The sequence below is a fragment of the Hylaeus volcanicus genome, chromosome 6, assembly GCF_026283585.1.
Source record: "Hylaeus volcanicus isolate JK05 chromosome 6, UHH_iyHylVolc1.0_haploid, whole genome shotgun sequence".
In the NCBI taxonomy this organism is placed as follows: Eukaryota; Metazoa; Arthropoda; class Insecta; order Hymenoptera; family Colletidae; genus Hylaeus; species Hylaeus volcanicus.
The window spans coordinates 22316139-22343745 of NC_071981.1; the positions used below are offsets into that span (position 1 = coordinate 22316139).

Sequence of the window (27607 nt, forward strand, 5' to 3'; positions counted from 1 at the left end):
TCTCTCTCTCTCTCTCTCTCTCTCTCTCTCTCTCTCTCTCTCTCTCTTCCCCTTTCGCCGATCCGCAGGAACCCTCTACCCTGCCGCCCCCGCCCGCTCTTGGCCGCCCTGTCCGTTCATCTGGTCCGCTCGTTTCCTACTGGCAGCCAAGGCGAGCAGCCACCGTTGCTACATTAGCCATCCCCCGCCGGTCCACGGTTCGACTCAGTCTTTTACACTCCGACGGATCTCCTCCCGCGGCCCCCTTCGTCAAATGCCCCCCTCCACCGTCCGCACCGTCCCCCGCGTCGTCTACCCGACTGCGGCATAACGAGGTTATTTTATTAAACAACCTCCGCCTCCTCTCGGCGACGCTGGAATTCTAGGTGAACCGGTTAGAGACGAAGGGGTCGCGGGGAAGGAATGTTGGACGATGCACCCAGTTACTTCCGCACGTGGCGGAATCGTTTTGGGTCGGTTCACGGTTCCTATTCGCGTAGATGATTTTGGAGGATCGGGGGATCAGCTGGGGATGGTGTGATAGGAAGCGTCGCGGAAACGGTGGGACAGGTGCGGGTGGAAGGGAGGATCGAAGACAAAAGTTGGGGTGATTAGTGTCGAGTTCTTAAGGGTTGTTCTAAGCGGGTGACCAAAGCAAATTACTTCCTAAGATGGAGTCGATTTCCATTGAAGATCCAGTAGCCATTGTCGAAGTAACGAAGTATTGGGTTGTCCAAAAAGTTCGTGGCAATTTTTAAAAAAAATGCAAAGGCACATTTGAATTTTGATATATATTTATTGAATATAAATACTATCTTGTTCCACGAGCACGGACCAAGCTACCTTACAGCGAAGCCATTAACAAAATCTACAATCTAGTAAATAGCCTCGTTGTTAAAATAAGGTCACATGGTTTGTCCCGTGGACAATTGAAATACACGAATAACATTTTTAAGATAAGATGGACGGTTTTCGGGTTAAGTATTTAATAACGATGGTATAGTAGACGATGCGGGCATTGTCGTGACCGACCATCGACGCGAGGTTGGAGATTTTTGTTGTCGCTATTCGCTGAGCCACCTCGATGGCTGTCTTGAAGGTGATACCCAAGCATTGTTATTATCGGAGAACGTTTGGTCGTTGATGTTTTTCTCGCGTTCCATGATTGCTATTTACAACGACGAGTCTCAGGATTATTCGCTAATGTTTCGATTCCTCCTATATAATATCGTAACCACCACGGTTCCTTCCTCCAAAAATAGTTTCATTATCGCCAACTAGCAATCATGCGGAGAGAAGTGGTTCGCTTTCCCTCCGCCGAAGGAAATCAATCCATAAATATCAAGGACAAATTGGAGCCAGTTAACTGGATATTTCCAGCGGTGGCTGTATCGAATAGGGGATGAAATTCTCAACTACACATCCGCACGTGGTAGGTGGATTTCGTGTGTGGCGTGTACGTGGATCGCAAGCATGGCGTGGTGTAATCTAGTCGCCTCGAAACACGATTATTCGCCTAACTCGGTGTCTAGCTCTTTCTGTCCCTTTTTCCCTTTCCATTTCTCTTTCCCAATTTCTTCCTCCCGCGTTCCTCGATTGCTTTAGCCGGAGTTTCGGTTTCGGTACACGCTTTACGCGTCGTATCCGCTCTTATTTGCGCGTATCCACCCCTGCACCTCGTTTCATTTTCTCTCATTCTCTCTCGTTCTATGCGATTCTTGAATATTTCGTTTCTTACCGTCAATATTTTCCTCTCGGTTATTTTTATTCCTCCGTTTCCATTTATTAGAACGGCGGAATCTCGGTTGGGAGTGTTTTCCTTTAAAATCAATGTCATCTCGCAGTATCTTCCTATCGCGTCGACTTACGCGCGCTCTCAGCCACCGAAAATCGGGCTATCCCCGAAGGGTTGGAAGAATCGAATGGAAAGAGAATATATATGGACACGGATAAGTGCGTGCTCGACTCTACTATTCGACTCGAAACCGTCATCGACGATTCGGATCCTCCCACGTTTTTTTCCAGCGATACACAAGTATCTCGAATTCCCGGCGAAGTGCGATTCGATAGGGGATGAAATTGGAGTCGATCAAACCCGGGAAAATTGCGGAAAAATCGAGACACCTGATTTCTTCTATCCGATTCTTATCTGTTTCTCCCTTGTAAACCATGTTTCCTCAAAGTACAAGTATCTGTCCCCGCTTCTTCTTTTTCTTTTTGCAAGATGTAGATGCCACTGTACAAAATTTTACGAGACCGATTAACTCGATACCAGTTAATTGAATGACTCGAAAAGGACGGAGGCTCGAGTGGCTGAATCACTTTACGTTCTCCACCCTCGACGCCACCCAGGGATAACGATAAAACTCCGCGACAAAGAGAAAAAAGATGTAATTCGTATCGAACGAAATGCTCACGCTCGTATTGCTTTCAGAATTCGTGATCCGCGACACGAGCCAGTGGAGCCAGCCCCGAAGAAACAGTGAGGAGGACGGTCCGCGAGGACAAGCGTGTCGCCGAAGAAGAGATGCGGTGTAAAAAAGCGATAAACGGAAAACGAGTCGTAGAACGAAGCGGCGATGCCGAGCGGAGAGGATATAACTCGAGGTGGAGCGTCGGTAGCTGATACACACGAGAATCACTATGGACGAGGGGTAAACACGATTTACACCATGACGACTATTGCCTCTCCTCTCGTCCAAAGGGCTACGCGTAGCGAGGGTGAGTTACAACACAGGGAGATACTCCGCACAGAAGCAGGGATGTTTGTTGTACGCGTTATTTGGCCAATAAAACCACGTGGTGGTTCCACCACCCCCGCGCCAACAGCCGAAGAGAGACGATCGGTCGCGATGGAAAGAACGAGAGGAGAGATCGCAGACCACGCCTCGGGAGCTTCTCGACGCCTGCGTGGTACCGCCTATCGAGCACGCTTTCCTCGGCTGTCTAACGCGACTCCGAAACGCGACACAATCCAGCTGGGAGCTCCTTGGACGGCTCGAACGCGATACCTCCGGTTTTACGGTCATCCCCCAGTTGCGAGATCACCAGTGCTTGTGTCACTTCCCGCTGGACGCGTTGCGGACGATCCAACCGAACCAGACTAGTGACAAGTTCCTTTTTGTGCCAGGTGATACCTGACATGGGACGTCGTTCGAAACGCGAAGATTAGTCGCGTTGAGATGGACAAGGTTGGATGTTTGTGCTCGAACCAACAGATGTGGATGAAAAGCTGATGGGAAGTGGAAGAACAGTCGGAAGACCCGTGCTGGAAAGCTAGTCGAGGAGTTTTGGTGTGTTGGAAAATGCGGTGTTTCGGGAGAGGAAGAACCGAGACGATATCAAACTTCACCTACCGGTGCCAGGATTGACCACGTTTGACTGGTGCGTTCGGGAGTAATCGAGGATCTAACCAGTGTCAGGAGTTAAGAGGATACCAGGAGACACCTATCGCAAACCCTTCCCAACTGCAACAGGCTAGTTCGAGTTTAAGAATGTTCGAGTGTCTGGACTCCCAGGACCCCATCGTTGTCATAAAACATTCGCTCTAAGAAGTCATGTCCGTAACTCTTGATCTGTCCAGGATTTTTAATTAAAAATTCCCCAAGCGGATATCCAAACGTACCCCAACACCTCCGAGTCGTAAGACACGCGAGACGTATCTCCAACGTATCCATCGTAAATTGGTTCGAGATCGTGGTCGGATCCAGCTCTGTGACAGTGATCGAGGCCTGCTCGAAGCTGTGCGCCGTTCGAGAACGTTTGAGGTAGATCGCGGCGATCGTGGTCGGTTCGATCGAGAAAAAGCGGTTCTGTGGATCGACGGTGGTCCGCGAGGGTGTGGAGGAAATCAGGAAAGTGTTGTTCAGCCACGAGTCCAGGATTCTCACCCCCGGAGGCGGTACCATTTCGCCGGGGGGCGCGGGGCCGCCCGCGAGCCCTTCTTCGGGACACTATCATCCACCAGCGCACAGTCCGCCACTGGTCAAGGTACGTGATGTCTTAATTTCACGGTCTTGAATCGCGTACATCTTAGATTTCAGGGGATTGGATTAATTCATTAATTATGACTCGCTGCTGCATCGGTCGGTCGAGTGGGAATTATTTCTTTTCAAAATATAGTATAGTCGCGATATAAATGGCAGACGAAAGTCAAGTTCTGTCGAACAGTCTATGGTTTTCGGAAGATTAGAGTAAACGTGAAACATTGACTTTCTTCCGTTTAGTCGGATTCTTCCATACAAAACTATGGTTTTCGAAACGAGAAACAAAAGACGATTGTTACCACCATTTTTACTTTGACCTTCCTCGGGTCAAACATGGTCGATCGATCCTGTACCGACGAATAATCGTATACGATCCTTCGTATACCCCTTTCTTTTTTATTTTTCAAATACTCCGGTTTTGTATCACGCTAAAATTACCGAAAGATTCAGCGTAACTTTCGTCGATTCGTTACGCTTTATCGCGCAGGAGTACATCCGGAACTAAATTAATCGAGTAAGGGATGCCTTTAAGTGCAACTGGTTTGATCCAAGTTAATTCGCCGGTTTGAACCCGCTGTAATAGCATTTGGCTGTTTTTTCAATTATATCTGATGGGGTGCTCGAGAAAATTGGATGATATTAGGAAGAATCAAGTGTTTCGATCAATTTGCTACAATTGAAACGATAGGAATTGTTAATTCTATACGATACGTGTATGATTTAATTCACGTTTAAAATATCGTTCTTCGAAACTACTCTGTCGCTGCTTTATATAACAAGTTTTTTTTGAAATTTTAGGTACGAAAGGTATCCGATACAATCTGTAAAAATACGCGTTAACATTTGCGAAATATATTCGAATTAATTTGATTTATAGTTAACATTGGTCGGACGTGCAGTTCGTTGTCCGACGGACCGCGATCCAAAGGTCTCGAACGCGCAGCAAAAACAATTCTGTTATTTAAGAATTTGACAGGGATATTCAGTTTTCAGAGAATAATTGAACGATATAGAGCACTGTCTTCCAGGTTGTCACTCGAGGAGCAACGCTATTTTTCTTACGATTTTACATAAACTCGTAAGCCTTTTTACTTCGGAGCCGTAAACTGAAAGTCATATTTTTATTTGTCCAAATCCAGAGACATATATACACTCAAAACGAGGGGTAAAATTGAATGTCTAAATATAGAAACGCTCGAATCGTGGTGAAAATCAAAGGTACGCGAAACATTTCACGCCAACGTTTTCAGCAACCGTTGACAGGCTTGCGAGCTCTCTATCGCCTTAGAACACTTGGTAATAATATCGATATCATAATGGTATCATCGATAAGTCTGCGGAAGAGGTATAATGCACTCGTAAATTAAATAAGTCGCGCAGATGGGAGCAGGATTGGTCATAAGGAGACGGAAACTCAAGACCGTTCGTGACACGATGTTAGGCGTGTTAGATAATCAACATTCGATACACGAGGAAAATACAAAACAAAAATATACGCGTACATCTTAGATACTCTTCTCATTCTAAACAAAAAATTTTATATTAAAACATAAACGACTCGAACTTTAACTCGATGGTCATCTAAAATAGAGGGTTTAGAATCTTATTTTTTAAATAAAATACTTGCCAAATAAAAGTACATTACAATCAAACGTCTACCACGACCACGTCTGATTGGGATATTTCGTTATCGAAATCTTCAAGGCCATTTTGGAAAAGCCTCTCCGCTTTCTAATAAACAGCCCCGATGATCGAATCCAGTGGATAAATCAATTCACCACTGGTATCCCCCTCTTTCGTGATCTGGCGTAGCAGGGAACGGACGCAAAGCCAGCCAAGTATCATTCGACAAAAATCATACCGCGTTAAGTTTCGACGAGCCTTTCCAACGGAAGCTTTAGCCCGCAGACAGCTGCCGGTTGGGCTCCCGGTGGGATTCCCCGCGTTGCCTGACGAAAACGAGTTCGGACAGCCGTCCTTATACCCATCATCGTCAACCTCTTTCTCGCTCTTCGTTCGACCGCCTCGCTCCGCGCTGTTCGCGAAAATCCCCTGAACGGGCGGTTGGTTATTACGTGACCATAAAGAGCAGCCGCTTTTCCAACGAGACGGTATCGCATTGCGCGCGTCGCGACGAATACCAACGCGCCGTCTTTGATTCACGGAAGCAGGAGGTGAAAGAGAATTGGAATCGCGCGGGGATACAATCGCCGCGGAAAACAGTGCTGTGTGCATGCACAACTATATATCCATATATATATATATATATAAAGATTTCTCCAAAAGGAGCTTTAAAATTTTGTTTTTGAATGATAAACGTATCAGACGGGGTCGAATGACCCCTTTCAAAATCCTTATCGTAAATTCACAAGCAATACTCCCGCAAATGAATTCTCTACAGCTAAACGAGGTACAGTCCTGTGTCGAGAGTCAGAGAGTAAAAGTCGAAGCCTTTTGTAACAGTAAATTTCGTTTAATAAGTTAAGAATTTTTTGTAAAAGTCAACGTTTAAGCCCATTCTGGAGAACCTTTGACGAGTCCATCCTCTTGAAAAGTGTAGTCCTCGAAGGCAGTGCTTATTTCGTCTCCGAAAACCTTTTTTAATGGAAAAATCCAATCTTCCTACGTATCCTCCCAGAAAAATGTCCACCTCGATCGAGACTTTAACAACGGAAAGAAAGCGAGGGTCTCGCGGTTGTTCGGAAAAACGTGCGGGTTTTACGCGAGTGGATCCATGTGATCGTCGCAAGAAATGACGTCACGGGTCTTGACCCCCCCCCGGTTGGCGTTCCGAACGTCATCTGCGGGCCCCGGAGAAGACGAGGAAAGACGAAGACGAAGGAGGGAAGGGAGAAGTGGCCCGCAGCTGCCGCCCTGGCTGCCAACACAATAATATCTAATTAATTTATTAATGAGGTTAAGTTGGCAGGATTGGACGGCAGACAGCGCGAGCCAGCGGTACGAGACCGCGGTTGGGGCCTTTTTCTGGAACGACTTCTCTTCTCTTTCGCTTGCTCGTCGGGAGACCGAATTAAGCTTAATCAGAGCGAACGTGTCGCGCGCGTGTGCGAGAGTACTCGCAGGGCCGCGAGGGCCCTTCGTTTCGCTTTCCGCACCTTGGTATCTCTCCTTTTGCACGGCAGAACTTCGGAGGTGAACGTAAACGGCCCTCTCCTTATGGAAACTGTAGCACTTTTCATCGAAGAGGGGTAATTCAATAATTGAACTTTGGGATTCGTGCGTGAATAACGATAAAACAAGGGAAAAGCGTAGGGAGAGTGGTCGAGAAATTCGTTCAGCTTCGAAGGATAGGGGTGTAAACGTTCCTTTTCGTACGAAAATGGAGGAACGTTTTGATCGAAACGTGGTAATTTGAACATTTTTGCTGGAGCTTGTAGGTGAATAGTTCTGCAATGCAAAGAAAATGTAGAAACAAAAGCTCGAGAAATTTGTTCAGCCCCGAAGGATAGTGGTAGAAACGTTCCTTTCGTAGGAAAATGGCAGAATCTTTGGATCTCTACTGGAGTTTGTAGATGAATGCTTCTACAACCCCCAAAAGATGTAGAAACTGTTAAAAAATATCTCAGCCAGTAGATCTTGATCGTGCCCTATCGCGAAACTTAGACAATCTATCTATCCGTTGGCTAAGGACATGATTCCTCTGGCGCCTGTTTGCTATCGTCACGCGATTCCCAAGCACACGGTGTCGGTATTAAAGGAAATTAGTTGGGTCTCGATCGTCGAATCGGAGGATTCCTAGCCACCGAGGAGGCAAGGTCTTCCTGGAGGGCTGTGAATCCTAATAGCGAAGGAGCCCGCGGCGGTGCTCATTACGGGGTAGCATGGCGACTGGTAATGACAAAAAGCACATGCAGCATTATCATTGCGGAGTGTATGGCATTAAGCTGTAGGGGGCCAGGATTAGGATGTCGGCCATTACCGCGCGTCACTGACCGTTTATTCTACGCCGTGCACGGTGTGGTGACTTCCTCTAGACGCGTACGTATGACTACATAACCAGAGGATGAGGACACTCGCGAGGTCGTGAAATCTCGACGAGCGAGATTCACCTTTCGACGTTGGCCAAGATATTTCCTCTTGCGGCGCGTCGCGCTGGGTCATTATCCAATGGCTTCGAAACGAGTGGGCGGTTAGGCTAGGCGATAACGTCGATATCTTTGAATTAGGTACTGTTTTACCAAATTGAATGAATCAATTAATCGATCTGCTCGTTGAGAATCGAATATACCGTGGATCGTGTGGTTTGTATTCTTATAGTAAAAGAATAGAAAAATTGGGCAACAGGACCGCGAGTCGAGGAGAAAATTTTTAACTTTGACAAAGGAGCTTGATAAAGGTAGCTCGATATCTTCCCACTGAACGCTTGATATTCTTGAATTAGGTAGCATTCCGACGAGCACCAACCGAAATTCAAAATTCGAAACTCGATTCGTTGACCTGTTTATCGCGAATCGAATATACAATATCAAGCGAAGGTAACCGATTAATTTGACCGTTGCAAGACGATATCGTAAAATGGAATTTTTTTTATATAAAATTTGTCGATAAACCTTTCGATTCGAAGTACGGTTAAATTCGTAGCAATTTGCGTCCACCAAGTCGATAAATATTTAGACAAATTAGGTGTACTTATTTATTCCCATTTAAGCCGGTCATTTAAAATCGTCGATAACAGCCATGTTACAAGCTCAGTGATTGATTTTCTGTAATTTATATTCGTTCCCCATTAATGGCGTCGATAAATATTCAGCGGGGCTTATCGGAGACTCCGATTCTCGTAAAGGAAGCGAAATGTTTATCGTAACGAAAGAAATCAATCGAACTGGTAATAATTAATTAGCTAACGGGAAAGTTCGGGGAATTTTTCTCTGAGGGCAGAGTCGATTGAAAAAAGTACCTATTACATAGGAATCGGTGAATCGCGTAAGCGAAGCTCGAAGTTATCGCGATCGCTCGGATAAATAAACTTTGCGTTCGAATCGTCGATAGAATCTCGAGTTAATTAATAACATTGAACGTCGCGTTGCAACTCTTTGACAGCGTTCCTCTTGGAAACTCATGATATCGGAGAAATTTTATCGCACCAGGGGAGAACACTGCCAATACGTATTAGCCGATTAGTTTATTTTAAACGTAAGATGAATAAATGATGACAGGAATCACGCTCGAAACGTATTTCGTTGTTACGCTACGTCGATTTCGGGGGTTAGCTTATTCATGTTCGAAACTGAAAGATGAATAATTGAAAGGAATCTTTTTTATATTTTATTTATTTATAGTCTCACGCTTTCTTTTATATTAACGAGGATATCAACAACTAAACGTAGGGGAAGGGAGGCGTTGTTACGTAACGCGTGGGTACAATGTTCGATTGGTATTTATTTCAATCTACCGAAACGGCAAATATATTTCTACTTAAATTAGATTAATAAATGGTCGAACGTAAAGGCACGGAATTAATTTCTAAGCCTAACATTAGAAAACGAACTCGATTTTGTTAGATGCAAAGAAAAACAGCCGCAAAAACGATCGAGGAAATCTCGATACATGCTCGCAATCCAAACGATACACATTTTGATCTTCTAGAGGTGAAATTTTCTCAATTTGTCGCGCAAGTGGCCGTAATACAATGTTACACCCGCATCGAATTAAATATTAGCAACCGGTGGACACCGATGAACCAATGCGAAATTAAATTAAATTTAAGTTACTTAAGCGGCAATTTAGAGCGAGCTATCCGCTTTGGCTTCGAGCGCGTTAAACACGCGTCGGGCTTTCTAAGCGCGTCGTTCAATTCTCGTCCATGCCAGACTGATTAAATTTTCGTGCGAGCTGTCCATTTTTTGACCGTTTCCGGGAATTTTTCGAATCCCCGACAAACCCCCGTCGCTCGGAGCGGTCCCAGAGAGAGCTCGCAAACAAATCGACCAATTTGTAATTAAATCAGAGAGCTCGTTGCACTCTCTGCAAATGCTTCAGTCAACACTGCCCGTCGATTTATTTAAATTCAATTTGAATCCCGGTCGTGCTGTGTACTTTTCACCACCACCACCACCTCCCTCCCCTCCCCTCACTCCTCACTGGAAGATAATGAAACAGTCCCAATCTGGAAAATATTTAATTTACTTTTTCTTTTTTTAATTCAACGGCCCTCATTGTAATCGCCTCTGTGTGTTCGCGTTTAAATAATCTCTTGCGGATTACCTCAAGTATCGGCTGAATTATAGTTCGTTCGACTTACGATCGGATCGTTGGTATACGAAATATCGATAGGCGCGAATAAATTCGCCAAGTTTTTCTTTATTTCCTAGCGAGTTTTCGTTACGAAAACCATACGAATACGAACCAAAAAAAAAAATAGGAAGCAGGAGAAAGAAATTTATGTACATCCAACGATCACGTGTTCATCTAAACGATTTTTCAGAAGTATATAAAATGTTACAGCATTTAGAAGACAAGACTTCCATTTCAATCTCAATCGTTGATCTGATCATCCGAGAAAACATGAATTTCCTTTTGCCGACGACCAACAGCGCGTTTCGATATTCAAGAACCACGAATTTCGTAATGGGGGATCGCGATAATTAATCGTAGAGGGGTCTCGAGATGCCGGAAGAAGCTTGCTCGGGGAAAGGACGGCGATCGGGAGTCGCTGCTCGGCTCGATCGCGCGATTAAACTTCCAACAAGGAGAAAACAGAGTCGGGCACTGATCGCGCGCGTCACGTTGTGTCAGCATCCGTCGTGCACCCGCCACCCTTTCCTCTCTTCGATCGAGCGACTCGATTCGAGGAGCGTGCTCGCGAAGATATGCTTTCGCGGCGCGGATGTGTATCTGATCTGGAACGAAATTGACTCTTAATTGCAGCGGCGCCACGCGGGCATGAATAATTGGCGGCGTCAGGGACGAATTCGACGACGGATAATGCAGCGATCCCCGAATCGGGGACGTATCATTTATTCAGCGACCCGTAGCCGGCGGTGGCCGAAGCTGTGGATTTGCAAATCGTATTAACCCGAGCGCGAGAAAAAAAATCAACCCCCCCCTCCCCTACCCCACTCGGTTCCGCGGGGGATCAAAGCGCCGCGATTTTCATTTGCTCTTAACGCGAGTGCCTGTCGCGATTTTTCCCCTCTGTCGCTGATTTAACCCCTCTGATAAGCTGCTCGACGGTCTTCGTTACGTTTCGCCATTGGGATACCTTCTTGTCTTTTCTCTTTTTTTTGAGAGAGAGAGAGAGAGAGAGAGAGGAGATTGATTTAATTCGTTGTTCCTCGAATTAAATTACTGTGATCTATCGAAGAATTTCGTCTAAATTAAATGACAGATTCGATGTTTCCAAATAAATGATTCATTATAAATATGTACGCAAATAAACTTCGCAAATGTATACATCTATAATAAAACATTTATTTGGAACCATCGAACCTATCAATTAATTTAGACATTTAGTCTTCTATCGATACATTTCGAAAAGAATTCGAGCTTGCAATCTCGATTAGTCGCATTAGTACGTTATCAGGTTTAACTTCGGATCGTAGATATATATTTCTACTAGAAGAGGATTGTATACTCGCAACCTCTTGATATCGAACGCGCTATATAGCAAAACAAATCTAATGGTAAATTATGATCCATTAGTTCCTATTGGCAATGCATGTTGTTTAATCCATCTGTTATTAATTTCTATCAATATCTATTAATAGGTTACTTTGGGAAATGTATGCCAATGTAATACACGTTGTTCATATATTAGCCGATTTCTGTTCAATTCATTATTAACAGATGGGCTATTCCATTTAACCATAGTTTTGGGATCCGGATCTATTAAGTACCCACTACCAAGTCGATGTATATTCGATATCGTTGCCGCCGTATTAAACTACCGCGATACGACTGGATCCACGAAAATCTAATTCCATCGACGCTTTCTCGCTCGAATTTCCACGAGGTTCGCGAAAAACTTTGGCTCTCATCCCACGGCGTACACCAGCGACAAACAAAGCTTCGGCGAACCTATGCCGCGAAGCTCCGTCGTAAAAGAAAAAGGGTTTACCAGGCGGACCGCGTCAAAATTTAAGTGGTTCAATCCTCCCCCTCCCTTCCTCGTAAATGCATGCAAACCAGGAGCGTTGGAAACGACGAAAACGTTGCTTCCCTCCGGAGGTGTGCAACGGGCGAAAGATCAGAGGGGCGCGCGACGGAGGGGCGGAGGCCCGTTTACACGGGGAAATGCACACACATGGGGGTTAGGGGTTGGAAGGAGGGCGCGGACACGCCCCTGCCTCGCAAAAGGTGCACGGGGTAGGAAAGGTTAAGGGAAGATAGCTTCTGAAGGAAAAAAAAAAGAAGCGGAGAAACCTTGGCAAAAGGGAGAAGAGAAAGGTGGAACGAGCGTGGCTCCTTATATCGGTGCTCTCAGATGCCTCCCCCCTCGGCTCTCTACCGTCCAACTATCCCCCCTTCTTCTACTTTCAGCCCCCGAGGCTCCTGTTTTACGCTTTTCGACTTTTTCAAGATTTATCCCTGCCGCTTCCTCGCTAAATCGCTTTCCGGGTGAAATTTACGGTCGGGCAATAATACAGGAGCAACGGGCGGACTAGCGTGCACGCGGGGGTGGAAGGGCGGGTAGGAAGCTCCACCCGGTCGAGTAACAGTAAGGGAGCCTACATACATTCCCGGCACGTTCCCGGTTTCTTCTCTACCTGACTGACTGCTTCCACCTCTTTCCTGAGCGGTTTCTTTACGATCGTCCTCTTCAAGCCCCGCCGCCCCTTCGTGGCCCCCAACGGCCGGACGATTTCGTTGCCCGACGCTCCACAGCGTGCCCTTTGACGCCTCGTCGGGGGAATCGTTGTTCTCGACGATTTTCTAGCGACGACTTCCCGGTTAGTCGCTCGATCTTGCGATTTTTTAAGACATCGACGATAGGGGTAGAGGATAACGAGACGTAGCTTTACGAGCGTTTAACTTGATCAGAGGTCCAATTTATTTTACCCGAGGCGTTCGTTTAATTTCATCGAAAGCCGCAACAGTGGCGACTCCCTTAGGAATCGGTATGTTGCACGCGGCACTGTCGATTGGGACTTATTGACAGCTGCACAGCGTTGATCTCATTCCGCCAATGGAATTAGAACTCGAACGATGTTAGGACGTTAACTTGACGCTGGATGATACGACTCGTGCATGTATGCAGATGGAAGAGTCGTGACACCAAGTGCTCGTTGCGAGTTACCTACCGTTGGCGCGCGAGAAGAACGATTCCCTGGACGTCGCGTGCGACGTATACGCGAAGATGCGCGTTACGGATGCGGCGAAGAGTTTTTCTTTCTAATAAACAATTTTCGATATTAGATTCGCGGAGATTCTTCGAATATGCAGCGGGGGCTGCAAGCGTGGTGGTGGAAAGTCGGCTTATTCCCCTCTCTAGCTCATTATATCACATTTACAAGCTGTCCCCACTGCGCAGCTTCCGTTGAGTGAGTTCACTCCGCTTCGTCGAGTCTGCGCGATCTCTTTGAAATGGGTCACCATCGGTCTTTTTCCGAGGAAAGCGAGGACGTGGCAATTAATGGACGTATCGAACGACCTGTACGTTGATCTCGAACCTTTAAATATTTTCGAAAGATTTTTGTTAAATGTTAAATTCCTAATGGTAACGGTCAAGGTCAAGAGTGTCCATATTATATATACCCCGCAGAATTGTGTAATAAGAACATTATATAAAATGTAGGTTCGGTTAAGTTAAAAAAAAAGAAACCCTCATTGCATCTTGTACGCGTAAAAATGTTTGAAGAACGAATGAAAGAAAGAAGGGAATTTTAATAGAAAATTGCAACCCCCTCTGGTCGATTTAATTAACGACTAATTTCCACGTCTAACCATGTCGGAGTCTCCGCGAAATCACATCGCAAAGTGGCCGACGTTAACCGAATTCGCAAGGGGGGATGGTCGTTTACAATTACGGAGGAACCTCTTATCTATTATTTAGCCAGATATCCACGATCGGGGTGCAAAAGCGCAGCGCGGTCATAAACTATGTAAATGATGTTCTGACGTGAAAATTCGACGACCAAAAAGAGCAACGGTCACTCGTCGGCACGTGACCAGCGAATTTCAGACCGGGATTTCACGGGAAACGGTTTATCGGATTCGACACAGACACTGAAAGGGGATTTCGCCAAATGGAATAGAAACGATAAAGAGAGCGCGGCAAGCAGTGTATAAATTTCAGCTTCGAACCATGAATTCTTTAAACGACGACAATTTCTCTTCGCGATAAGATCGAGTTTCTCTGTGCTGTATTCGTCAATTTTTCGGACCTTCAAATTTTCGTGCAGTGTCGGACTTGTAATTTAAAACCTTTGACCTCCTCTTTTCAATTGGTGCGAAGCTTCTCCGATAAGTGGTCGTCGATGATAGAAGCGCCGTGTGTTAAAGGAGAACAAAATGAATAGCGTAAGCACAGGTAGAATTCGCATAAACTCTCGTGGATTTGTCGAACAGGACCCTTCGTCGTAAAAGTCCGCGTTAATTTTTTCGAAGAAATGGGATTTCCGCGAGCAATTGCAAGTACCACTGTTAAACGATTCCTCGTCTAGGAATCCAGACGGAAGACCGTACGAGACGATTCTGTCTCGCCTGACCGGAAAGGGTTCGGGGGGGTTGATTGTCATTACTCGAAAGATTGGGAAGCGTCGGTGCAGGGGGCGCGACATATTGGACGAAATTGGCGCATATCAAACGGGGAAGCAATTGGAATATAGCGGATCGAGATCCCGTCCCTACCGACTTACGCTCGGTTCCGTTGGAAATGGTGCCCCCGGGGCAAAACCGGGAAGCGAAACCTTCGACTGCGCATCCCCTATCTCTGTTCCCTTCGCACCCTCCGGCTCTATCATCGCCGCCACTCGATCCACCCGCTTCCTACCCGTTCCTCCCTCTTTGGTACCGAGTTTCCACCCCCCTCCTCGTCACGACGGTGCCGCGGTATTATATCACCGGTAGAAGCCTATCTGCTCGCAGACGCGGGTCCAACTTCTCTCTCGTCTTGGAACGAACTTCAAATTAGATACAGCTTCGCGAGCACAATGGTATGCTGGGTAAATACGATAGCGTAATTTGGTATTCCCTTTGCCGTAATCGACTGAGACGTACGATTTGCGGGGGATTCGAGTGTGTTTGTCGATTCGGATGAACATTCCGCGCCGAGAGAATTATTTTACCGTATGATTATACAGATATTGCGCGGTATCGTTGCGGAATATCATTCTTATCCCTTCGTACCTAAATTCTAGGTCGAGGAATACTTGGACATTTCTGGCTGTTTCGCTCGTCGTTACTTTATTTACGTATTTAATTTTACAAGAGGTTCTCTCGCTATTCGATTAACGTACATACATTTCGTACGTGTATACGTATGTATACGTATGTATCGACTGTAATTAAAATAGTCCATCGATCTATTTACCTAACGTTGGATGCACAATAAAAAGAATATAACGCACAGCTCTCGCATTCGAGAAACACACCTAGAAGCGTGTATTTGGCGTCAACAGGGATTAACAATATCGTAGTATCACAATCGGAGGTAGGCGAACGGTAGAGTTAAACAGAGCGTTGCTCGAGGCGGCACACTGTTCGTAGCCGTCTCTACTTCGCGACTATGTAACCGGAGAATCAATACGATCCTCCTTCTCGTTCGGTGCAGCAATTGAGCTCGTTGAATCTGTGCCCCGAGCCACGCGGTTACGTATGCCCGGTCCCCACCACAGCCGAGCGATCGCGTGTCCGTGTAACGGTTGCGTGCACGCACACGTTCCAACGGTCTCACCCAGACACGCGCAACCGACGATCCACTTGCGATCGATGAACGCAGCGGAGACGCACGGAGAGACGTACGCGTACCGCAGCCACCAAACAAACTCATCCGTGTAATTGGCAAATTGACAGATTAATTCAATCACAGCCAATGCTTCTTCGTCCCGGGCTCTCGTTCTCGTTTAGTGTTCCCCGTTAATCTATATCGCTACGACGATGAAGAGCCATTGCCGCCAATTCTTGCCAGGGGGCTTTTCGAGTCCACTGTAGACATTTTTTGGAGGGACCTTATAGTAAAATTCCCAAGAGCGATAAAACTTTACAAATTGTTGACATTCCTTGACGCCAGAGGATTTATTTGGACACATCATATCGAGGAGGGTCTGGAGTCCACTGCACAAATTTTCAGGGGCCTTACAGTAAAATTCCAGGGGAACGTAGAATCTCAGGACGGTGCATATTCTTTGACACCAGAGGATCTGTTTCGATACATCACATCGAGGGGGCTCTCGAGTCCATTATACAAATTTTCAGGGACCTTATAGTAAAATTCCAGGGGAACGTAGAATCTCAGGACGGTGCAAATTGTTGCTATTCTTTGACACCAGAGGATCTGTTTCGATACATCACATCGAGGGGGCTCTTGGAGTCCACTGCACAAATTTTCAGGGGCCTTATAGTAAAATTCCAGGGGAAGATACAAATTTCGGAATAGTACAAATTGTTAGTTTTCTTTAACACTATAGGGTTTGTTTGAATAAATTACATCAGGGGGGCTCCGAAGTCCCCATATAAGACTTTTTGTAGAAGCCTAAAATGAAATTCCAATGGAAGTTACGGATTCGAAATTAGTACAAATTGCTACCACTTTCCGACACCTGATGATAAATTATTTAAAATAACATTGAAATTCAATGAAATGTCACAGCGCTCTAGTACGTATATCTAAATTTCCAAGTACTGGTTACCTCACTTGAACGGATGACCCTCCAATTACGTCGTGTAGTGCACTCACTTTCTGCTGATTCGACAGACTGTTGCGATACTGTTCCACGGTTGTCGCGTATCCTAACTTCGAAATGTGTACACATTTTTCGAACATCGAACGCGAGGTATTTATATTCATTTACTCGAATTTTAAATTCGAAAAAAGACGAATTTCTCGTGGCATTCGAAACGTCGGGAAGTTAAAAAATCCAGTGAATCCAGAAGCTGATTTCGCCTAACCGCGAACCAACATCTGCTTCGTCCTCAATAGCGATTGATGTGTCATGAAGCCATGACGCGGCACGCGCAGTCAATGGCTCTAACCGAGTTGCAACACTTATTGTTAGTTCTCCAGTCTCGAGCAAGCTATTATTTACTTTACGTCTCGGACTCTCCGTTGCAAACGAATTCGGTTAATTATCGTGACGACAGAATTTTTCGATACATTTCACCGTTTACAGGGGATTTCTCTGACAACTGAAATTGAAAATTAATTTACCCGTAACGGTGTAAAAATTCACCCCGCGAGAAGAGTGCACGAGCCAATTAAAAATCGTTACACAGAAAAGTAACGTCGCCGGCCTACCCCTTGCTACTTTAGGCGTAAATTTCGGCAATGATCGTCGAGCGGAGCAGCGCGGGTCCTCGAATAAATCAAATGTAAATGGATGAGCGGGAAATAAAGCGAAAACCACCGAAGCACCGAGCGATTCGAAGAAATAGAGCGACGGGTCCGAATCGAGCGGTCCTCGTCAGGCTTCCGCGTCGAGGGTGGCCCAGAGGGTGAAACTGAAAAAAGGGGCGAACGCGAAAAAATGCACGAGAGCGAAAAAATAAATAATAACAAAGGGAGCGCCGAGTGGCAGAAGCCAGCGGTGAGACAGGGAAGGAGTGCAGGGGTGAGAATCAGAGGGGGTTGCAGGAAGTAGCATAGATGTTCGCTGTAGTGTACACATCGGGTAGGGCGTGTGCAATGCGGTGGAATCGAGTGGAGCCAAAAGTCAAATGGAGTTCGCTACCGGTGTGAAGAGACAAGAGGAAGATGAGTGGTGTTGAATCAAGTGTTTATTACCCCCTGGTCTTATCCTCCCTTCAAACAGCGCCTCTGTCTCTGTTGCTCCCGTCTTCTATCCCCGGAGGCTGTGTATGGAGCCACGTAGTTTATTTGAAAAGTGTTATCGCGGTTATGATACGGGAGTTATTTATTCATCGAGCGTAATTTTTCCGTAGAATGGTTCGTTTTGTACTCGCGCTGCAGAAATTTAATGCCAGGCACGCTGGTGAGGTAATCAATGGTCCTAAACGTGACGACACTTTCTCAAAGAAATTACGAATCGTCGTATTATTCTCTCTTTCTTTCTTTGAATTTTTCTTTTTACCGAATTACCGTAGAGAAATATCTTCCCATCGTTATTTAACGCAAACGCATTCCGTAGAGTACCAAACGACAAACGCAGTTATTTTTTCGATATCACCCTATATAGAGTCACTGGTTCGTCTAATTCCCTTTCGAAAAGATTCAAGCGACTCCTGGTGCACCCGCAATCATGCTCCACTGAACTCCGTTTAGGGGAGGGGTACACGTGGCCTAGAGTTTCGTGACTTCTGGTTTCTCGACACCTCTTTACGATCTATTTATCATGTACTCCATTCATTCCCCCTCAATTAATGGCACGCACACCACCCTCGCAGCAGAAGTATCCCAGACGATTTCGTTCCGGTCGATGGGCCGGAAGAGATTCCGCTTCCGGACACCGTTCCGTTCGACGTGCGTTTATAGCCCTTAAATGGCCATCTTCCCCTGCGATCCCATTGTCGCTTTCCGATCTCGAAATCGGATCGCCAAACGGACCGTCTCGATCGTTTCGCAACGAGCATCCGACTATTGACCTTTCCAACGAAATTCAATCGAATTCTACGCAGCTTATGTCGCGTATCCTCTTTTACTATTTTTCTATCCGATATTTTTCTATCGAACCGAATACTTGACTTTATAATTCGATCACGCGGAAAGATCGAGCGACCGGTTTAATAATGATCCCCGTTCTATGGCCGTAATTTCGGGCAGTTTGGTCGTGAGCTTACGATGCAGGGGATGGTTGAGCGTACGCGAGTAAAGAGGTTAGGGCACGGGGGAGCAATACCATATGCAAAATTAACCTCCATTAAATGCGTTAACTCGGCGACGAGCATGCTCCGATGCGCTTAACCAAAGTACATTACACCGTACTCGATGCGGTCCACAGACCGGGCCGCGCGGTACTCTACAGGGTGTTAACGAATAAAACAATCCGTGAAGTTCGCACATACACGCGCACATTAACGTCTGACCGAGTAGCGCTGTTTAGTTAGAAACGATCTTCGAAGTAAGAGTCGGAGCTGTATGACAGGAATTTTACAGCGAATGCGATGCAATTAATTGTACGTTCGTTACTGGATCGCGGTAGATCGGAGCCTCGATATATTTCGTGCATAGAATGTTCCATGAACGATGTTCCAGATTTTTAATACTACCGCTACATTAAAACTACCAAGCCAGTTGATTCGAACGCTTCGTAAAATGGCGGCAACGTTGCCTTAGGCTGCACGTATTTACCCACAGTTCGTTTCGTCCTCGATTTCTTTTCAACGAGACGACAATGCGCGCTCGTAACCCGTTAACCATCTATGCTGTAATATTATTGAAGAAGCCGGTCCACAATTGTATTGTGCGCGACGCGTTATTACGTACCGGGGCACGCTCTTCCCTCTTGACCCGTGCCAATCGAAACACTGTCTCGGAGAACGTTACTGGTCCTTCGAAGCAGCGAAACGAAAAACGAAATATCGGTAACGCTTTCGATTAACTTCGATCGAGCGAAAAGTACTTGAAAGTACACGGTATCGGCTGGTATAAAAATCGACATTCTGGTCTGTCGTACACGTAACGATGAAAATACGTACCGTGCCCGAAATCTCCGTAATGGAGACGCGTCAAAGAAGCGGTTTGCCCGCATTCGGTTCCAGCTGCGTGAACATTCGTGCAGCGTCAATTGAAGGAACGTCGTTGCGCGCTGGAAAACTCGACGAAGACGCGATTAACGAAGATTTCATTAGGAACAATATTGCGGTGGCATCGACGCTCGTTGACCGACAGGCCCTGGTTTCTTTATTGGCCGGTCTCGGGGAATAAATTGGAGGGAATTAATTAAGCGGCACAAATTGGATGCAGCGCGTTAGCCCTTATTCCAGGATGATACAGCTTAATAAGAGTCGCCTCTTGTGAACCGAGCGAGTCCTTCTGTTCGTCGAGGAATGCGGGACGAGGAAATGCAAGGTCGAAGGGCAAAGAAAGGAAGTTTGTGCGTGCTCGGTTAATTGTATTTATCGCGTCACGGCTGCTTCTATTTCTGTTGGAAGCTTCGGTGCCATTTAACACTCGTTTCGCTTCTGCGTAACCGTCTTCAAACGCTTTGGAGAATTACGTGTGAGAGAATTTTTATCTTAATAACGGATCAGTTCTGACGAATTTTAATCGACGTCGTTGAGACCAATCGTTGGCTTCGAATGCGAGCACGACGGATTTCGATTTCAAACACCATGGACAAATTTGGAACCCATCTCGAGATCGATTCGAACAAAAATGTTCTTTTCTACTTAGAGATCCTAGGCCTGGTTCAGGAGATACAAGCAGTCAGACTTGTCGCACGACTCCTGCCTGAGCGTATGCGTGCGCCAGGAATCCCATCGGTGCTCTCTCTAATCGTTTATATTTAGACAACGAAGCTTCGAAATTCAAACCGGCAAAAGCATTTTGCGATTCCTTTTTAGTTCAGGAATTTATCCTGAGAAAAGATTCCACATTTTTGTTGAATAAACAAATAATAATCCAGTCACCTCCCGCTTAGAAATAACGGCTGTGTTCCGTAACACCACCGTCTCGTTCGGTGTTACACAATGTCGTACAATTGGAAAATCGGAAAATAAAGTCACCGCTGGCTTATAAAGACTCGATGTACCAACAACGGTTGTTTCCGACGAAGCTAATCGACTCGTCGAGATCTGGATAAAAGTTGGCGAAATCCTACCAACGCGTTCGTTGGTGTAGGCCGAGTGTTTAGATTCCGCGCGTATAACACTGCGCTCATTAGAGAGCGGCGCTAATTGCATAATTGGTGCCGGCAATTACGAGCAAAGCGTTGCCGGCATCGGGGTGACGTCAACATTCAATAATTCGGCACGCGACGACAATCGCGCCGCCATTGCGCAAATAGCACGAATCACAATTAAAAGCGATAATTCTATAATTAGCTTGCCGTCACGCTGAGCCCAGCCGCGCCACCTTCCCTTCGCGCTCTCGACGCTTCCACCCTACGATTTCGCCTACGCCACACAGAGGGTTGAATCCCTGGAACGAGTATTACGTCTACGGTGTGATTGCAGCTGTCTCTGTTACTCACCCCCGCGAGGAGACGCGGCGTTGATTCAAGGATCGACTGAATTAATGATAGCCTTGGTTACCGAGGTAATTCGGGGTAGAGAAAGTTGGAAACGTACCGAATCGGTACAATCCGAATTATTTTTAGCTTCCGGGAAAGTTATACGTGGTACTCGAAGTAGGGTGTTCGGAGAATTCGTCTGTTTTTATCGTTTCACTTGCATCGAAGCAAAAAATCGGAGTCGAGCGTAATTGCGGCACCTATTTTGTGGAAAAATGTGCTTCGAGACCAGCCGAGCATGTTTCGATCGTTAAGTGCATTTTTTGAGAGTGCGAAGTCTCGTCTCCTACCACCCCCGGACACGTTCTTTACATTATCGCACTTGTGCACTTTTAAAGTCCCACAGACAAACGTGAATATAATTAAAGAACTTGTCAACTAAAATAAAACGTACCTAACGATTTAAACTGCAGCGAAAGATATTGCTCGTCAGATTTTCGTACTTCACGGGATCCACATAAATAATTATTTCCATATTTCGATTCCTCGATAATCCACGGTAATGAAACGCGATTACCGTTAACGTTCTTTGGTCCGATGAATGATGCACGCTACTTGGAAGGATGTTAAACTGTGATAACTCGATAACACTGCCCCCTACACCCCCGTCCCTCCCACCGCCCCGCAATTAGAACTGCCAGTAACAAGATATTCCTACGTGTACCCAAATAATTGAATACCTGCATTACCGGATGTTCCGTAATTCGGGTTACCGAACCATCGGATGTGTACATTACTCGCGCAGAAATACGGAGCCAACGTCGCTTCTAATTTTCGTAAACTTCGTAGCTGGCCAGTCTGCACTCGCGCGCGTCGATATCAGCGTATCGATGCTTGCGATTAGCATATTTTGTCGGGAGTTCGTAAAAATAAGAAGATGTTTTGTTCGACGTTTTTCTTTTTTTTAACGTTAACGGAACGCGATCTTCGATAAGGGGATTTTGTTAGCGAACCAGCGTGGACCTGCATTGTAATTCAACCTTGCGAACTTTCTGTCCTGCCTTTATCATTATATAATAATATAACACTTTACCCTGCTTTGTACTTCGGCTTAATAACTCCATTAAAATCCATTCTATAGAATCGATCTATGTTCCTTCAACGTCAAGTTCAACCGTATTCGAGCTTCTGTTTCTTCAACCGTTCTCCAGTCTTCCAGACAATCTCATAAAACGAACGTCAAAGTGTTAATTTATCGATCTCGACGAAGTAAACAGTTTACACTCGGCCCGGAGTTTCTTCGTTCTTCCTCGCAGTGATTTTGCCCCCCGAAGACTCGTTCGAGTCCAGAGGGATCGATCGCAAACGAAAGAAAAATTGAAAACGAGATACGGATAGAAAATTCTCTCCTCGACTGATTCCCGGTGCGTGCAAAGACCTGTCGAGAGACTATTTCGAATGCAAACCTTGCGAACGTGCCCCGAAAAAGACCATCCCCGAATCGTACGAATTCTCGAAAATTGGCTTCGACTCGAGTATCAATTTCCGACGATCCCCGATGGTATAACGAACGATTACGCGAACGATTACGCGAACGAGCAACGAGTATAACGAGCGTGTAACGAATCCAGCGCGTGTGGCGATGTGTAAACACACTCCACTCGAAGCCACAATCCCTTCCGATGCGGCGGGGTGCAGTCGGATGATCGCACAATAAAACACTGGCATAATGTTTCGCCTGGCTGGTTGAACACCGCAAATATACCCCTTGGCCGCATGCTGGTTTATTTTTGAGGGATGTAGGGTCGCGTATACTCTGCGTGTTTAGGGGCCAAAGACTCGCTCTAAGCCTGTGCCCCCCTTCTTCGGATACCCGGCTCCGGGGACACCCTCGGGGACTCGTCGCGGATTAGCCTCGCTACATTTCGTCCCTTCTGTCGGCGCGTATGTTCCGTCATTACGCGTACTCCACGAATGCTGCTAGCCTGCGGGGTGGTCGATTCCGAATGGGGTTCATCGGTGATTCGGTTCTTTCTACCTGCGACAAATCGGCTGATCCGTTTACCGGTGTCACTGGTCGTGAATCGGATGCTTTGCTCGATTCGGTGTTTATTCAACTGGGAATCCGTACAAGTGTATTGTTAGAACGCGTTCGAAAAGATTCGCGCGAATCGTAAACGATATCACCGCTAACCCTTGCTTTCAAACTTTTGTACGCAGTTTTTACACGCGACATACGAATTATATACATACGTTTAAATTCGTAATTCGAGAAATTGATCGTTAATTCGGATTTTTCGCGTGTTCCACGCTTGGCGAATCGACGGGCCATAAGGCTGAAGAATCCGCGGGTCAAAGCGCGGCCAAGTCGCTGGCGCATCTACTTCCGATTTCCTCGACGCGTGGATTTTGAAAAGCAGGGTGAAACACGATTAAGAGGGAACAGGGGTGGCACCGCGCGGAGGGTGACCGATTCACGACCGTCGGGGGTTGGGCGGAAGAGGCGTATGGGCGACCGATTATGCCGATCTCCATTAGAGGGATTGTAAACTCCCGTAAATAAATAATGCACGTATCGGGCGAGGAGCGTGGAGGGCTCTTTGCCTAAGCAGCCATCGGTCGTGGAACTTAATAAACGGCGTAGTTATCAATTTATAATGGGTCGGCGTGTCGCGCATGCGCGTGCCTACAGGGCCGTATCTCTGGTTACATAACAGCGTGCACGCGAGTGGCTTTAAACTCGGTGTATTCTAACTATCCCCTCCTCGCCCTTTGCCCGCCGCCAACGACGCGATTCCGCGTTGCTTGCTTCCCACCCTTTGCGCCGTACCCCTCCTATCCTTCTCTATATCTGGCTTTCTTCTTCTCCGTTTGTTCCTCTTCGTCGCTCCCTCGCCCTTTTGCGGCTCCGCTACAAGGGACAAATTGAATTTTAGATCATGCCGTGCTCTTCTGGGGGTCCACCAGAACCGAGGGAGCTGCGCGGGGCGAGATGGCGGGCAGGGGAGGGGGTGTAGTTGGGTGTTTCGAAGGGGGGGAGGGAGGGTTGGACGCGGGCGTAGCAGACGTCGAGATGATACTAATTGAAATTTGAAATTGATATTAGCGAATTATTACCCCTCTCTTGCTTCTGCTTGGCCCAACGCAATTACGGCCGCGTGTCGGGTATCAAAAGTAATTGCTGCCAAACTTAACGAAATTCAGCCAATTTTCGTTTCGGCTGGCTGACCTTCCACGACGACGGATTACCGGCTCGGGTTTCGCTTTACGTATGCACGTAGCTTCCTTTCAGAGGGAGTAAATGGAATTTCGGGGGTGATTTGGACGCTGCCGAGGAATCGTTTGAGCGCGCGCCGAAATGTTGCTTCGGTCCTCGTGTTTTCGGTAGAGACGCGTTTAGGATCTCGGATAAGACGCTGGGAATGTTTCGTAAAAAAAATGACCAAAGCGTTTACTCCCAATTCATGTCGTTTCGTTTGCGTATAATTACGTTGAAATAGATCGAATTGATAGTCGCTTTGTATTTTTAGAAAACGAAGAAAATTAAAAACGATACATATACTTTCGTTGACTTTAATCTATACGTTCCACGCTAGTGGATCCGTGAATTTTTTAAATAATTGTGCGTTTTTTTTTTTTTTTTTAATCGTACCATCTATCGAATAAGCATGAGTATGTATAGATACCGCATATTTTGAAATATAAATAAAAAATAGTATAAACGATCCGTAGAATTCTAAAGAAAATGGACGTTTATTCGCGTCATTTGAAGTATTCAACGCAACGATGATACTTTTATTAATCATAAATTAATCATACGTTAAGCTTTAAGTTGTTTTTCTTTCGTTAAAATTATCTGGTTAGTTTTACTTTGCTAATACGAGAACGTTTCCGTTGCAGATTGGAACTGTTCACACCCACCAACCGAACAATAACCATCACCACTCGCATCATCAGCAACAGCAACAGCAGCAACAGTCGAGTCAACCGCAGGTGCCTGGAGTCGGAGGGGGTGGAGGGCCGGGGGGTGGCACGGTGGCCAGGGCTGGGGGAATGTTCTGCTACCACTGCCCCCCGGGTCTCCCAACACCGCGATTACCGCCATCCCTTGACTACCCCTTCACCGCGACTCACCCCTGTAAGTAGATATTCCATTTGCAGCCTTTGTACTTCAGCCAATATTCAACCATAGTCTCCTCTAACTTACGACCAGAGAGTCGAGCAGCCAACGGTGTTGCAACAAACATCGTTCGAATTGTACATTAACCATGAAACGAGCTGCGCTACATAATTTATACCGTTTCGTTGTTTCGTCCGGTTGCGAAACCATGGTATACCTTGATTTCTCGTTAAAATTGTGTATTTTACCGGACAGAATTTCGAACAAAGTAAATTCGAATAGAGTAATCGAGTCCGCAAACATGCTCTTCTATCGAGGATCCCGCATACCCTCCAGCGACACGATTACGAGCGTCCCCAGAGTATCGTTTCGCCCCGATTTACCCCCGTAAGAAAAATTTGATTCTGTCCATAATCTTACATTTTTTCATCTATTTCCTCCCTCGCTATTCATCCTCAATTTCACTACAGTCGCTGCGGGGTAGACTTTAAAACGAGCCGCATGAAAAATCGTCCGACTCGACGCGATTTCCCACCGCGTACACGCAACAAGAAAGGCAACGTAAATTGAATTCTTCCTGTATCAAAATTAGGATACCGTATTCTAGATTAAACAATTCCGTTCTGTCGCCGCTTCCCGAACCGCGAGATAAACTCGAAAACTATGCTTCGTTCGCGAGGCTCGGTAATCCACAGCCGGACAGGAAACGATCGCTGCGTGGTTCCGAAATAAAAAGAGAAAACGAAGATAACAGAATTCACCGCAGGATCTAGTGAAAAAAAAAGGGGGTATTTCGAGGGAACGAGATACAAGTGGACGCAAAGGTGTACGGGCTGGCGGAGGAAGAGGGGGAGGAAGGGAGAAAAGGGAGATTGATTGTACCGGCACTTGCTCTGGCGGAACACATCGATGAAGTTACATTACCGACTAGACCGAGTTACGCAAAGTGGACGCTACAAACTGGACGGTCGCTAAACTTAATTTGCACTTCGAATCAACTTCCGGTTAAACCGCGTCCCGACGGCGGTGCCTGGTCGCTCTTGAGAACTTGGACGGCGGCGTGCCTGCTTATTCACCGATCACTTTCCAAGTCAAACCTCGTTTTCTCTTCGGAAGACGTTAACCCCCGTTTGCAACTATTCTACTCTACGCGACCAGGTCGATTTAAAAATGTCGAATCTTCGGAAACATCGGAAATTTCATTTCTCGTCGAGACGACCGACGACGAACTTTCACCCACGGCAGGTTTTCGTTTCTTCGATTCGTAGAACCACTGGGAACGATTACTCCTGCAATTAGAAAGACGTAATTATATTTTTCGATATATTACACGGCATTTTTAAACGAATTTAATGGAGATTCGGTGTTCTATTTTATTTACACGTATATTAATATTCTCAAGAGGTAACATTTGTTTGTATGCGGGGGTAACCACTGAAACTACTGAAACGATTCTAAATATTTTGTCGGTAATAGAAAGCTACACTATTCCTTGCTAGCATAGATTTTGATAAAAATAAAATTTCTCTTCGTGATCCCGATATTTGTGGATAAAGTATAGCGATACTCACGATCGGAAACAAAAGATGGTCATAGTCACCTACTGATTCACGAAGTGGTGTGCAGCTAGTATTGTATACAAAAAAGTGAAGTTGGTTTTTTCTACTTCGGGAAGACGGATGTATGCCCTCACTTTATCGCGTATTACGAGCCTCGATGAGATACATATGGTACGAACATAATCGAATGGGGATCGTGGGTGCAGGGGAGAAGGGAGACTCGGTATCCTCGGGGACGCGTAAGTGCCCCTTCGTCTAGGCTCGCGGCATAGTCGAAATAAAATATTAATTTCAGCGAAAATTGAAATTATGTTTTTAATGCGCATTTATCATTCCCTTTATCGGCGACGTGCTCCGGTATCGCTACTTAAATTTAAACGAAATTCGTAGATGCGTTTATCGTGGATTAGAGCGCTTCATTGAAAAACGATCGATAACTTGAAAATTGAAAGTTGATTACGAAGTTTCGCTTTATCGTGGAGTATACAGTTTTCCTCTGTTAACTATTACCAGGGGTTGAGTTAATATTTTGTTGAAAATGAGTAGACCGAGGCCCGCGAATTAAATTAAATTGTTCGTATCAATTTTTAACGAACTTGTACTCCGACTTTCGGGTTCGTTAGAGTCTTGTCGCAAATTTCAATAATGGTACTTTACACGTAACGACTCGTTAAACATTTATTCGACCAGCCCCTATCCGAGTCACGTGACACTGTT

At 46.0% G+C, this 27607-nt stretch overlaps 1 protein-coding gene across 2 annotated transcripts in view; it reads left to right on the forward strand.

The window, feature by feature from the left end:
- The window catches only part of LOC128878709 (paired mesoderm homeobox protein 2B), a 53092-nt gene that overhangs the window by 7822 nt on the left and 17663 nt on the right, over positions 1-27607 (forward strand). The window contains exons 1-3 of one of the 2 annotated variants that reach the window (XM_054127152.1): positions 1141-1411; positions 2414-3969; positions 25112-25349. In XM_054127152.1, coding sequence (XP_053983127.1) covers positions 25265-25349 — 85 coding nt within the window. In that variant the 5' untranslated portion in view covers positions 1141-1411; positions 2414-3969; positions 25112-25264. Of the gene's footprint in view, positions 1-1140; positions 1412-2413; positions 3970-25111; positions 25350-27607 lie in introns of those variants that run through there. The other variant, XM_054127151.1, reaches the window with a different exon arrangement.